Source organism: Polypterus senegalus, chromosome 6 (genome assembly GCF_016835505.1).
Source record: "Polypterus senegalus isolate Bchr_013 chromosome 6, ASM1683550v1, whole genome shotgun sequence".
Taxonomy (NCBI): Eukaryota; Metazoa; Chordata; class Cladistia; order Polypteriformes; family Polypteridae; genus Polypterus; species Polypterus senegalus.
In genome coordinates, this window is record NC_053159.1 from 178,001,403 (window position 1) to 178,016,402 (window position 15,000).

The 15,000-nt window shown below is 40.9% G+C and overlaps 1 protein-coding gene across 1 annotated transcript in view; it reads left to right on the forward strand.

Moving 5' to 3' along the window:
* Positions 1-14,050, forward strand: part of pdk1 (pyruvate dehydrogenase kinase, isozyme 1) — a 50,539-nt gene extending 36,489 nt beyond the window's left edge. The window contains exons 4-7 of the mRNA XM_039755096.1: positions 4,600-4,676; positions 6,046-6,143; positions 7,200-7,313; positions 12,877-14,050. Of these exons, the coding sequence (XP_039611030.1) occupies positions 4,600-4,676; positions 6,046-6,143; positions 7,200-7,313; positions 12,877-13,017 (430 nt within the window). The 3' untranslated portion in view covers positions 13,018-14,050. The remainder of the gene's footprint in view (positions 1-4,599; positions 4,677-6,045; positions 6,144-7,199; positions 7,314-12,876) is intronic.
* Positions 14,051-15,000: the final 950 nt, after the last annotated feature.

Here is a 15,000-nt window from a genome sequence, read left to right on the forward strand (position 1 = left end):
CCCCGACCCCCCCCCTCTTCCTGGGTAGGTTAAAAAGTGCAAGGCTGACAACCTCCCAGTAGGGAAGAAAATCTGAAGTCACTGCCCAGGCTGGAGTCGGAGCAGTCCCAAGATGCTTTGTGTCTAGGACGGTGTCCAAGAGGGCTTGATGCAGTTGTCTGGGAGCAGCAGTGTGTATTTAGTGACATCAGCTAAGCTGTAAGCATGCTGTGCAAGTTTGGCCTGGTTCTGCTCAAGCTGTATAAGTAACAGAATAAAGTAACCCAAAACAAAGAGCTGTATGTGTGGGACAGACACCTTCGCCTCAGAGGTTAATCATCATGGAGCAGTTCAATGTGCACAATGGTTTCAGCACCAATGTCATTTGTTGAACACTCCATTTTTAAACCACGCTTAATGACTGTACACTTAAGTGACTGCACATTTTTAATATGGAACATTCAGATCTCGGTTGAAGTGATGGACCTGCATTCCCACCAGTTGGCTACACCATAACTGACGTGACATAAAACAGCAAGCAACCAACCTCTGAAAAGGATTATGTGGTTTTCAATAACGCCACATTCTTGTCATCTAAACAATCTGCAAATGAACTGTTAAGTTATATTGTAAAAACCGTAAATTGAGGGGCGTTATGCTCAAGACTGTGTGATGCTCTAGTGAGACCACATCTGGACTACTGTGTGCAGACTACACAGTGGCATTTAAAGCTGTGCAGAGGAGAACCACCAGGTGCACCACAGGACTGTGACAGACTCGGGGAATTAAACCTGTTTAGTCTGAGCAGAGGGGACGGTGTGGGGACCCTAATCCAGCAGTTCAGAATTCAGAAAGGCATCAAAAAAAAGAAGACCCAGCTAAATTCTTTCAAATAAACCGTGAATCCTGTAATCAGAAAGACTGGCCAGGAAAGTTGTGGGAATTTGAACAAACTACCAAGACATGGAGCTGAAGGAGAAACCTTGACAAGCTGCGACAGCAGCAGTACTTAAGTCACAATATTAATAACTGACTTATTTATTTTAAGCCTAGCATTTATTTTATTTTTTTTTTTACAATTATGGTATACATTCCTTTATCCCAAGCAAATGTATACAGTACCTGCTGATAAATAAAATGAAAATAAAAAAAAAGAGGGAAGTTCCTTCTAGCAGCCCACCATGCCAATCTATGGGGGCACCAGAGTAAATGTGAGATAAAAGCTTTACAACTTACCCAACATTTTCCCAAGTACTGCCCCACACCTTGAGATTGCGCGCACACACACACACACACACACACACACACACACACACAATCGGAGAAGATCATATCCAGTATTGTATTTTTGGGCCTCCAGCGCTTTTATAGAAGCCTGGCAATCCTCTTTACTTTATTCCCCATCGTTTTCTGTGGCGCCTTTAACTGTTTCCCCATTTTGTTTTATAAATCATGCAAGTGCAGTCATGCGGTGATAGAAAATCAGGTGCTCAAGCTGTACTTTTTTCCAGTGGAATGAGAGAAGTTCTCATTTTATACCAAGGCCTTGTCCAACAATAAAGTCCCCTCACATCTTATTCTGAAGAAGACAGTACAGTATGTACTGAATAGAATGTTCAACACAAGAAAAGGCAAAAGAAAGAAAAATATAAAGCGTGACGCTACAAACAAGGCTGCAGACAATATCTGGTGCTGCTGATGGGGAGGACGTTTTAGCCGTTGAATTCTGAAAACATTTCAAAATTGAATCAAAATCAGAAGTCACAGCTTGGGGAAGATGTCTTTGTTTAATGCACGTATAACGTTTCACTTCTGAACACAGAAGTTCTCAAAGCAGATAAACTGTGAAAAAACAACTGACTTCAAAAATAGCCTTATCTTTTGAAAATTGTGTTTTCAGCCTGTAATTGTCACTTATGTTTCCCATTTACAACAACTCATTCAAAAACCAGGAACGAGATGTGACACTACCCAGAGTCCAAGTAGGAGTAGGCAACGTCAAACTGAGTGAAAGAAGGATACAGAATATAATAAAGTTTATTAAAGCAGACACAGATATACATATAAAAAATCTATTAAGGATTAAAAGATTAAAGGACCATAAGCATAGTGAACCAAAATAAATCATCATTATTAACATCATTAACATTATTAGAGCCCTCTAGACATGAAATAACACCCTTTAGTCAAAAGTTTAAACTGTGCTCCATGACAAGAGAGAGATGACAGTTCCGTCTCACAATTAAAAGAATGCAAACATATCTTCACTTCAAAGGAGTGCTGTCAGGAGCAGAGAATGTCAGAGAGAGAGAAAAGCAAACAATCAAAAAAATCAATACATGCTTTTAAGTATGCCGAAGCACCGCGATAAAGCGACATTTTGTAGAGGAGCGTCCGTATCCACTAGGCAAACAGCCCCTCTGCTCACATCCCCTCCGTCAGGCAGAGAGAGTGAGAGAGACAGAGAAAAGCAAACAATCAAGCACCGTGCGGGAAGCATATCGTACAGTATATCATTGAGGAGTTTTAGTTAATATGTAATACATGCTCTGATTGGGTAGCTTCTCAGCCATCCGCCAATAGCGTCCCTTGTATGAAATCAACTGGGCAAACCAACTGAGGAAGCATGTACCATAAATTAAAAGACCCGTTGTCCACAGAAATCCGCGATATATATTTAGAAATGCTTACATTTAAAATCTGCGATGGAGTGAAGCCGCGAAAGTCGAAGCGCGATATAGCGAGGGATCACTGAATGTGTGTGTGTGTGTGTATATATATATATATATATATATATATATATATATATATATATATATATATATACACACACTAGACGTTAAGCCCGTTAAAATAATGGGCGCTAGAAGCAGTAGTGCATAAACATTAGTAGGAACAGTCTATATTAAATGGCAAGGGACCGTGACCTCATTCTGTTTCTTGTCTTAATTTGTTTATTGTCAAAAATATTTTTGCATGAAGCCTAAAGTAAAATAATAAAAATAAAATAGAAACGTCTGAGACAATACAGTATGTATAATTAATATTGCCTTAATGTAAAACTTTGTAATAATCTGTAAGACACAATATCTGAAAGATATGTAGGTAAAATTTTTTACCTCATGAAATTTTTCTATACAATTTCATTATAGACAACATGTCTTGTAAGTATTCTGTCCGAGTTTGGCAACAGTTTGCTTTGTTCAGGAATCTCTACAACCTTCACAACAACATCTGGAAAACTTCTTACTCTTGATAATGCCACATATAACTGACCGTGGCTGAATGCTGGTTCTGGCAAGTAAATGCCAACTTTTTGTGTAGGTTTGCTCTTCTGAGTCTTTCTCTTTTAGCATTTTTCTGACGCTCATTTTCTTTTTCTTCAATCGATCTATTTGCTCGTATTTTTTTTTTGTCTTTCAGCCTTTCTTTTGTTGATGTTTACTTGCTGAGCTGACCGTTCTTCCAGGAGATGTTGCTTATATAGTTTGATTGTCTTTTTTTGGGTGGCATGTTGTTAGTAGATACGTCCGTAATATTTTCTCCTACAGTAATACTGGCTTGTATGTGGCTGTAATATGCGTCAATGTATTGCATGTCATTAATTCTCTCTCGCAGTAATACTGGTTTGTATTTCCGTAAAATGCCTGTAATTTTCCCTGACAGTAATACTGGCTTTGTTGTCTGTAGTATGATTTCAATTTTCTGTCACGACAGTGGGCAATCAGCAGTGTCCCCAGCAACTAATGTAATGTGTGGCGTGCTGCTTATAATCGTGCCTGTGGCGTCTCCCCAGCAAGTACTGTGCAGTTCCCCAGCAAGTATTTTAATCTGTGGGGGCGTGCAGCTGATTATTTAATGTGTGGCGTCTCCCGAGCAACGGATTTTATGTGTGCGGCTGCGACTACCCAATCAGCACTCTCCCCAGCAATGGCGTCCTTTATTTCTTATCATGCGCGGCCGTGGCAAGGATATTTACCGTGTGCCCAGCTTCCAGTGTGTGTGGTTTATTTGCTTATCATGTGCGGCAGTACACCTCCAAAATTCACAGGGGTTACATTCATAGAGCACCCGCAAATTGTGGAAAACCGCGACTTTTGGATGTGGTTAAAAAATGCCTTTTAAATGCCTATTTTTATAGTTTAAACCCTAAATACAGTATGCCCCCAAAGCACTTCAATTTCGTTGCAAACTCAGCTTAATAAATTACCTAAAAACAGAATGTAACAATAAAGCCGTCTACTGTACAGTCCTGTACTGCTATGTTTCTCACAGTGCTAAAATGTAAAATACCGCTGTTACCGCTATACGTACTGTAATTGATGCGAGCGCGTTCTCTTTGGTATGTACTGTCATTTTCTTTGTTACAAGTAGAGTAAATACATAATTTAATTAAAATACAGTAAAATGTACGGGTACTCACCAATGATGAATGATATTGATAATGATGAAGTAGCTGTGCAGTACAATACAGAGGATTTAAAACTCCTCAGGTGGCGCCACCTCTTCAGGGGGAGTCGTATCTTTAGACGGGTCGTCTTCTGGTAGGGTTTCATGCTTGCTTTTCTTTATAGGTTTCAGGAACATTGTGATGGGAAGTTGCTATATTGTCTCCTGTAGTGAACTGCTGATACAATTTCCATGCTTTCTCACGGATGATGTTACCGACCAAGGGGATGTTGTTCTTCCTGCAGTCGGTGATCCACAATGCCAAGGCAGATTCCATCCTGACAATATTTTTATTCTTTACAGTCGTTACCTTTTTGGCACTATCACAGAAACTTACAGATACGGTACTCCAAATCGCTGCTTCGTTCTTCCTTATGTTGCGAACGGTGCTTTCATTAATTCCATAGTGGCGCACTACTGCAGCATAACTTTTTAGTTCCTGGAGCAAAGCCAGTAGTTGGACCTTCTCCTAGAGTGTTTTAAATTTCTTCTGGGGATTAGGCTTAGTGCCAGAAGCCTTGGAAGGTGCAGGGCGATTCGGCAACATCTTGTGCATTTAAGCTGGAGTCGTGTCACAGGGCAGCAATCAATCAGTAGCAAGGAGATATGAATAATGCTCTCTGATTGGCTACTTTCACCATCCCAAACCGCGTTTCCCTCAGCAGTTACTTCCTGTTCTCTCAACAGCACAGTATTGCCACAAAAAAAAGCCATAAAAAATTGCGGAGGATATTTGTGCTTTCCGCTATCAATTACTAGTTAGGTTCTAAGGAAAAATCTGAGTCCGCAAACCCTGAACCCTTTGTGGGGGTCTAGTGTGTGTGTGTGTGTGTTTATATATATTTATTTACCAGTAACAGCGCACTGCACGATAACATGCAGTGAATACACTTGACTTTACATTCCTAGTTTCATCCTCCTTCTCTGTTTGTTTGCTCAGAGGTTGATGTGCTTGCTGGTTCCTCAATAGCTCTTTTTTTCTCCACCCTAGCGGCCCACTTCTTCTCTTCTTTCAATATGCAGTTTTTGAGTTTGTAATGGCAGCATAAACCCGTCTGTGATTGGATGTAAAAATGAATGGCAGAGGAAGAACACCAGGACTGATGATGATGCAGAGACCTGGGGGAGTGCAGTCTGGTGATGATGTTTCAGGTGGCCACCTTACCTTTGTACTTAAGCGGACTTGTGAAGCGGACAGATGTGATGAATAATAATAAATACCTGGGCTGTGGTGGCGGACATCCGGATGCTTTTGTAGATAGAAACTGGAATGTGTGGGGCAATGGAAACATATCAAGAAGAGCAGACAGCTTAGGCAAACTGAATATTTTGTCTGTGTGGATGTTAATTAAACCAGAAGGGGCAAATGCAGAATGTCACCCCTGTTGCATCCATCTTGTGTTAATGGGAAGCAACCTTTACACATGCAGTATATACACAGTCATATCTTATTTGTTAAAGTGCAGCTATAGACATTTACAAAACAGATTCCTATTTATGTGGCCCTACAACACTTTGACTGAAGTCAACTTTGAAATCAAATCCATTGCCTAATAGCAAAGTCAGTGTGACATCCATTCCACTTTAGTGTTTGTATTTTTTTTTTTCCCTTTTTAGTGGTTGATATGGAACTCGAGCAGCCTCCACAGCAAGCCCATAATCACAGTTACAATAACACTGGCACAGTCGACATGTCAAATTTAAGGTGGTGCCATGTGAGGCGTCTTCTTGCAGATAGTGTATGCACGTTTTGTGTTGAGCTCCCTGTCACTCCTAACTCTGTAACAATGAAAATGAACCCAAACCGTCCCCTTCAGCACAGATATCACTCATCTGAGGAGCGCACACACACACACACACACACACACCCCTGCAATGTTACAGGTTGCCAGTAGCCCTCTTGTTCACTGATTTGTTTCCTTCTCCACACATGAGAAGAGCCAAGTGCACCATCTGTGGGAATTTCGAAGCCACTACAAGTCCCATACGTATTTAGACTCGGTGGAGTTCTGAGGGAGTGTAGTTTGGTGGTATCTGCTGTAATATCATCAGTATGGAACTCGCATGATTTATTTTCACCTTATAAAAAGGTTAAGCGAGTTTTAAACAATATTAAAATACATCAATAGTTCTAGGATCTTTCATTTGTATGTATACAAAAACTATATATGGTGATCTGCTTTGTTTTTCAAAATGACCCATTTTAGCTTTCTTCTCAACAAGTGGAGTTTAGTCTAAGGCCAGTGTGCTGCCTGCTACTTCTGATCACAGTGCTACTGGTTCAAAAAGTAAAAATCATGTTTTTGTGACTTCTGCATAATCCCTTTATTCCACACTTTATTGCATTCTACTTACTCATTCCTTAAAAACACAATTTCACTCTCAGTGTTGATTAACACTGCTCAAATTGTCACATAGCCTTGTGCTCTGACCATTGTGTTGTCACTTCTAAACCTCCCCTTCAATTTATATACTGGGTATGGGGTCTGAAAACTTGGCTTAAATCAACTGAACTTGATACAAATCCTTCACACTTATCATTTGAATTTATTTTTTAAAACATTCACCTGCTGTTTAAAGTATCTGCAGATGAGGAAAACTTTAACACACAGACACACACACGTGATTTGGAGATGTAGAGCCACGTGTGTCTGTGTGTTCTCTGAAGGCTGCATTGTGGTATTGGCTCACACTGAAGCAGGCAGTCTGATGAAGGACATATGCTGCATTACGCAAAAGAAGCTCAATAACTGTTTTGTGTTTTGTTTTAGGCTGGTTTTGGTTATGGCTTACCCATCTCTCGGTTATATGCAAGATATTTCCAAGGGGACCTCAAGCTGTACTCTTTGGAGGGCTACGGCACCGATGCTGTCATTTATATAAAGGTACTTGCATGTCTTACTGCGCCTGGCGAGTCGTGAGGATGACATTGGGTCAGTTTGGATTTACTGCACTGTTCGAGTGGCCTGACTGAATTCTCCATCATAGCCCTCCAGCAGCCGAGTCTTTACAAAATGAAAAACATGTCACCTCACCTGATATCACTCTTATAAGCAGCAGGTTAGAAAGCCCATCTATATGCATCTGACAAGGGGGACAGCACCCAGAGCTTCTCTGGTACAAATGAACAAATGCTTCTTTTAGCCTTAATTACAGTTATAAAGCATCAGGAAACTGCTCAATCATGCTGATCAAATTACTTAGGAATATGAAGGATTTATAGCTCATCTACAGTTAGGTCCATAAATATTTGGACAGAGACAACTTTTTTCTCATTTTGTTCTGTACATTACCACAATGAATTTTAAATGAAACAACTCAGGTGCAGTTGAAGTGCAGACTTTCAGCTTTACTTCAGTGGGTTGAACAAAACGATTGCATAAAATGTGAGGCAACTAAAACATTTTTTAACACAATCCCTTCATTTCAGGGGCTCAAAAGTAATTGGACAATTGAAATAACTGGAAATAAAATGTTCATTTTTAATACTTGGTTGAAAACCCTTTGCTGGCAGTGACAGCCTGAGGTCCTGAACTCCTGGACATCACCAGATGCTGGGTTTCCTCCTTTTTAATGCTCTGCCAGGCCTTTACTTTCAGTTGCTGTTTGTTTGTGGGCCTTTCTGTCCGAAGTTTAGTCTTCAACAAGTGAAATGCCTGCTCAGTTGGGTTAAGATCAGGTGACTGACTTGGCCATTCAAGAATTTTCCACTTCTTTGCTTTAATAAACTCCTGGGTTGCTTTGGCTGTATGTTTTGGGTCATTGTCCATCTGTATCATGAAACGCCGCCAATCAATTTGACTCATTTAGCTGGATTTGAGCAGACAGTATGTCTCTGAACACCTCAGAATTCATTCGGCTGCTTCTGTCCTGTGTCACATCATCAATAAACACTAGTGTCCCAGTGCCACTGGCAGCCATGCACGCCAAGCCATCACACTGCCTGACTCCACCGTGTTTTACAGATGATGTGCTATGCTTTGGATAATGAGCTGTTCCACGCCTTCTCCATACTTTTTTCTTGCCATCATTCTGGTAGAGGTTGATCTTGGTTTCATCTGTCCAAAGAATGTTTTTCCAGAACTGTGCTGGCTTTTTTAGATGTTCTTTAGCAAAGTCCAATCTAGCCTTTCTATTCTTGAGGCTTATGAGTGGCTTGCACCTTGCAGTGCACCCTCTGTATTTACTTTCATGCAGTCTTCTCTTTATGGTAGACTTGGATATCGATACGACTACCCACTGGAGAGTGTTGTTCACTTGGTTGGCTGTTGTGAAGGGGTTTCTCTTCACCATGGAAATGATTCTGTGATCATCCACCACTGTTGTCTTCCGTGGACGTCCAGGTCTTTTTGTGTTGCTGAGTTCACCAGTGCTTGCTTTCTTTCTCAGGATGTACCAAACTGTAGATTTTGCCACTCGTAATATTGTAGCAATTTCTCGGATGGGTTTTTTCTGTTTTTGCAGCTTAAGGATGGCTTCTTTCACCTGCATGGAGAGCTCCTTTGACCGCATGTTGTCTGTTCACAGCAAAATCTTCCACATGCAAGCACCACACCTCAAATCAACTCCAGGCCTTTTATCTGCTTAATTGATAAGACATAACGACGGACTTGAACACACCTGCCCATGAAATAGCCTTTGAGTCAATTGTCCAATTACTTCTGAGCCCCTAAAATAAAGGGATTGTGTTCAAAATGCTTTAGTCGCCTCACATTTTTATGCAATCATTTTGTTCAACCGACTGAATTAAAGCTGAAAGTCTGCACTTCAACTGCATCTGAGTTGTTTCATTTAAAATTCATTGTGGTAATGTACAGAACCAAAATGAGAAAAAAGTTGTCTCTGCCCAAATATTTATGGACCTAACTGTAATGAAGTATGAAATATCAAGAGACACTCACCTCACTTGACCCACCTCTGATGGTTCCACAGGTGAATACCCATTTATACTGATGCACTGTGGGCTTTAGGAAGACCACAAGAAGCCTTTGTCCAAGTCTTCTTACCCAAGAGTAAATGACGAATAGATGCATTGCTGCAGTGCCTAAACTAAAGTGCGACCAACTGTAGATACCCCTGTGACCGGAGATTAAAAGAAAAGAAGAAGAAAAAGCTCACCATCACTGTTGTGTCTCTCATAAAAGGACATTTACATAGGGTGGCAACAGGAAGGTCATCCGACTAGTACAGGACCCACTTAAATGAAGAAAGTGGCCACCCAGAGCAGTGGAGGGAAAAAAAGTCCTGAATTATTGTAAGCTCTCCTAATTTCGGTTGTTTGTATGATACGAGTAGATAATAAATGAGAGTAGCGCTGTTAACTATTTGAAACATTAAAATGTGTGCTTCACTTTACATGTTCAGATGTTCTCAATTGTAATAGACATTTATGGTTTCTCACTCCCTGATAGAGGTCTATAGAGACACAGATCCATAGTAAAGCATCACCATTGACATCTTGTTTGTAATCACTGATCTTCAAATAGTCTGAAGCAAAACCCCCATTTGTTTATGTTGGACATTTGTCATTTTTATCCTTCTGGGAGTGGCACTTAGGCCTTGTTCACACGGGTGTTAAGTTTTTGGATAAACGAACTTGGTCTGAGCGTCCTAGACGTTTATGTTGCATTTTGTGGTGGCGATCGATTGACTTCTACACCGGCGTTCGTTTGTCTCTGTCTAACGCCAGCCTGCAGCCCAAATGGTAGTTTGTGTGTTAACCTGTGGAGGCAGTGTCGGGAACTGGATATGAAAGCCCTTGTCGTTTTATTTGAGGTGCCTCCTTTCAATATGGACCATTTTGCTATGTTAGATATTAATCTTCTTGTTTTAAAAATACTCGTAATACGCGACGAGGGAGAGAAAAAATCGCCGCCGCTACTGGGTTCATCCTCTGACTGCACAACGTCGGGTTAAAGGAAGTTTTTTTGTGCTTTATGAAGAAATGCGAAAATTTCCGCGAAGTTTTTTAATTACCGTCCGATGTCGGTTACCTCTTTTGATTGTCTGCTGCAGCTGGTGCAATGCCACATTGCACGCCGATCAACCAATATGCGACTTGGTGTTAGCCCCGAAGAGAGACTACTTGTCACTTTGAGGTAAGGAAACAGTAGTCGAGTGTGCGCTTACACCGGTGTTATGCACTGAAATGCCCCCCCCCCGCCATGGATTGCCCCCCCTACATAATCAAGTTATCAAATATTATATTAGAACATAAATTAATAGGTTCATGGTTTAAAAATTACATGAGACAATAAAATAAAATAAGCAATATGAAAATATATATGTTGTACATGAAAACATAAAAATATTAATATTTTTTCATATACAACAAGTAAACATATATATCCGGTCCTCCGAAGCGTAAAATAAACGCGCAGAAAACGAACTAGAAGCGGTTTCCTTGCGTTCGTTGGGTTTTGAACGCCAAGAAAAAGCTGCATGCAACGTTTTTTTTGATGCCGTATAAACGCGCAGCCGGACAAACGCACATCACCAAAGCCCGTGTGAACACTCTCATTGACTCCTACGTGTAGAAAACACTCGGTGCTTGATCCGCGCCCACCGGACGCCTACGAACGCAAAAAAAACGCTTGATTTTAACGCCCGTGTGAACAAGGCCTTAAGAGTTCTAGGACGACCAGTAAAGAATCAGATATCAAAAATATGACCATGTTTGTGATCAGCAACCTGCATAATAGCATAAAATGACACTCCACATCACCTAAATTTCCAATGCCACTTTTATCAAAGCTTTATGATAAGGAGTGACTTTGACCCCTCGTATCCCATTAGGGGATAAACCCCTGGACTACACAACTTCAAGCCCTTCTCATCATTTCTGCTGCAGACAACTATTAGTTTATTCTTCATTGCAAGGGTGTCATTTCCCACACAAAATATGGTCTAAAATGGCCTAAAATAGAACTTAATTTGTCCCCAGGTGGAAATTTGGCTTTTTACAGACGCTTGATAGATAGATAGATAGAGTGGAACCCATTACCCGAAATAGTTTCCCCCATAGGATTGTATGTAAATACAATTAATCCATTCCGGACCATATGAGCAGTATTGTAAATATATTTTTTTAAAAGATGTTTAAGCACAAAAATAGTTAATTATACCATAGAATGCACAGTGTAATAGTAAACTAAATGTAAAAACATTGAATAACACTGAGAAAACTTCAAACAGAGAAAAGTAACATTGCAGGAGTTCACACTACAGCCTTACAAACTGCTCGCTGTAAACACTTTTTTTTTAATGAGTTTTAAGCACAAGGAAAAAAATGAACATTTGAAAAATCTGTAATTTATACAAAAACTAACCATAAACAACCAAGAAAACTAACCTTACAGGAGTCGAGTTCTGGCATGAAGGAAGTGAGGAGGAACTGGGTGGAGAGGAGATTACAGTTTTGAGGTAAAGTCCTTCTGCGTGATGCACGTCTGACCGAGAACAATGTACTGTACAGGGAGAGACTGAACACGTGCGGAAATCATCGGCGCGTACGAAACTGGCTTGTTCGTCACCCGAGTGTGTGGTCATAAACAGATGCAAAAGTCTGGCGAATTTTTTGGTCGTAACCCAATTTGTATGTGTTCAGAGGCGTTCGTGACCCGAGGTTCCACTGTAGATAGATACAGGGTGGTCCAGATCTAATTATGCAGATCCAGATCGTCTGGATGACTTTTGATTTATGCGGGGACAATTCCAGTTCGGAGCAAAGACGATTCTTCATGTCGTCAGTTCTCACACTTCTCGATGGTCCGGGATTTTTCGGGTAATTTTCTATGTAATGAGCTTAATAAGTTATAGTGTAATGAAAATTGCATAATTAGGTCTGGACCACCCTATAGATAGATATTTTGGTATAGTCGGCAGGAATGATAGATATGTGAAAGACACTATATAATAGACTAACAGATACACACACACCAAAAAGGCCTGAGTTGACGGGCACACTGTGGCATTATGCCTTAAATGAGTGATTTTCAAAGGGGTGGATGATTGTTGAATTTCTTTCATTATAAGACAGCAGGACAAGTCAAAGTGGGAATATCCTATGTGCTGGTAAATCAGGAAGCACCAGATAAATAAAACTTTCTTGGTGGTCAGAAGTCATTCATATGAACACAGAAGGTTGAGGGAAACTAGGTAACCGGGGAGTAAACCTAGAAAATGGCCATTAAACCAGTGATGATGATGCTGATACTCTGAAAAAGTTTTAGCCCTCTATGACTGAATACATTTAGTTTTAAAATTTGCATAATGTCCCATGTATGTAACTTGTCCCAGGGCTGTTTAATTTCAGTGGTTTAAAGCTTCCTTTAAAGGGTCGGCTAATAAAATTGGGTGTAACAAAAGTATTTGTACAGGTTGAGTGAAAATGCTGCATGCAAGTAGGCGACACATTTGTGCTGCTCAAATTGTTCAATTTCTCTGCAGGCTTTGTCAACTGAATCAATAGAACGGCTCCCTGTCTACAATAAATCAGCTTGGAGACATTACAAGACGAGCCACGAAGCAGATGACTGGTGTATTCCTAGTAAAGAGCCGAAGGACATGACCACCTTCCGGAGTTTCTAACGTGGAAGTCCTTAACTCAGAGTGATCACCAACACCAAATGGTGGTTTGAAAAGCTGGATGCGAGATTCGTGAGATAACTGAATTGTTCATTTACATCACAAGAATATTCTGTTTTCACCATCCATACCAGCTAGGACGTTAGCCTGGGACTTAGCAAACTGAAGCTCTCGGCTTGTGTGGTAACACAACTTGTTGGTGGGAGCGATGCAATATCTACTGCAGCATTTCAGGAAGTGGAATATGAACAGCGCTAGATGGCCTCTTCTGTGGACGAGCATTGCTTTGGAAGTCCCACGCTCCACGTATTTATTAAATACCTCACGTGCTTGAGCATACCCTCTCACAAGTTGTATTCAAATGCAGATCACTGAAGTTCCTGATATTCCCAAATTAATTGGCAGACAATTTTTCCAAAAGTAGACAAAAGGACTGCAGAACTCAAATGGGAGGCGGTAAGTCAAGATTGAATTCAAAGTGCCAAACTACTTTGGACAGTGGAACGTCTTTTAAATTCAGTAATCGCTCACCACACGCACATCCAACCCAGTCCACCACTGACGGATTAGCAGGAGGAAGCACATTAAGCACACAAATCAGTGGCCGCTCCGTGGCCACGTAGGCTTTCGCTGTACTCCCAACTAGATGTGTTTTACTGTGGTGTTGTCGTCATTATGCTGTGCTTCAAAATACTCAATAATGTTGACGCTTTAAATCAGGTCCTGGTTTGCAAACCTATTTTTTTTTTCCACTTTATTTTTTTTAATCCTGCTAAAGCAGGATGTGCCCCCCTCACCCGCAAAAATAAATTCTGTAATTCCATCTACAGATTTTGCTAAAACCACTTAATCCAGTTTTGGGGTGCAGGGGGGCTGACCAATGTGAACAAATGGATGATCTCACTGCCTTTTTTTCCTTTTTAAGTATTACTGGATGATATTCATTAGTTGGACACTAATTTGAAAATAGAACTTTTCTGTATTCTTCATGTGTTTAATGAAATGTTTACCAATAAATATTTTGTTCTGTTGCTGACAAGGTGGCACAATATTTGCATTTTTCTCAAATATTTTCTAATTTGTTCTTTTTCTTGTTTTTAGTTCCACAGTGCAATGTTTGGCTTGCTCGCTATTGCCCCGTTTCCTTTACACCTCCTTCCATCAGATCAGTTTCTGACCTTGAATTTGACGGAGTCCTCATCAGAAGACCGTGACGTGCACTCTCAGTGTTTACTCACTACAGCACCTTACCTCACATATACTCGCTCGGATAACTACAACTAATAATGGACTACACCCAGGGGTCTGTCTGCAGAGTCTGTCCTGGAGGGCTGCAGTGGCTACAGGTTTTTGTTCCAACACAGTTTCTTAATGAGAAGTCCCCGCTTAAAGGCCATGTCACATTTGATGACTTTTTCCAGCGATTTTCGGTTACAGCCCCCAGTTGCATAACCTCCCAGACCACCACTCATATAGTCAGGCATATCCAGCAACTCAGCAGACCTACTAGTCCACAGTTTGATTTGGTCTTTAGTCAAAGGGGCGGACGCCTCTGTGCACATGACCGCTGATGACCAATGGATGCTCATCTGGAAGTACAATGCATAGAATGTAGTGATGAGGAGGAATAAGCAACTCAAAAACAGAAGAGAAGCTCGGCTGTCTGCTGTCTCGTGGAAAACAAATAAAAAGGGCAGAGACTTTAGCTTTCTACAGCACAGGCTTACACAGCTAATAAGTATTATATATATTTTTTATATGTATGTATGTATACACACGTGCACTAGGGGGTTCCCCCCTGCTCGCCTGCCACTTCGCATTTCTGCCGCTCACGTTGTGAAGAGGGGGACTGAACGCACCCCAAGGAGACACGGTTGCTCCTCCGAGATCCCCTCTTAAGCTGTGATACAATGGGAAACAAAACAGTTTAATTTGTACCTCCTCTTTGCTCAAAGAGCTGATAGCTTGCTGCTGCTGTGTCACGTG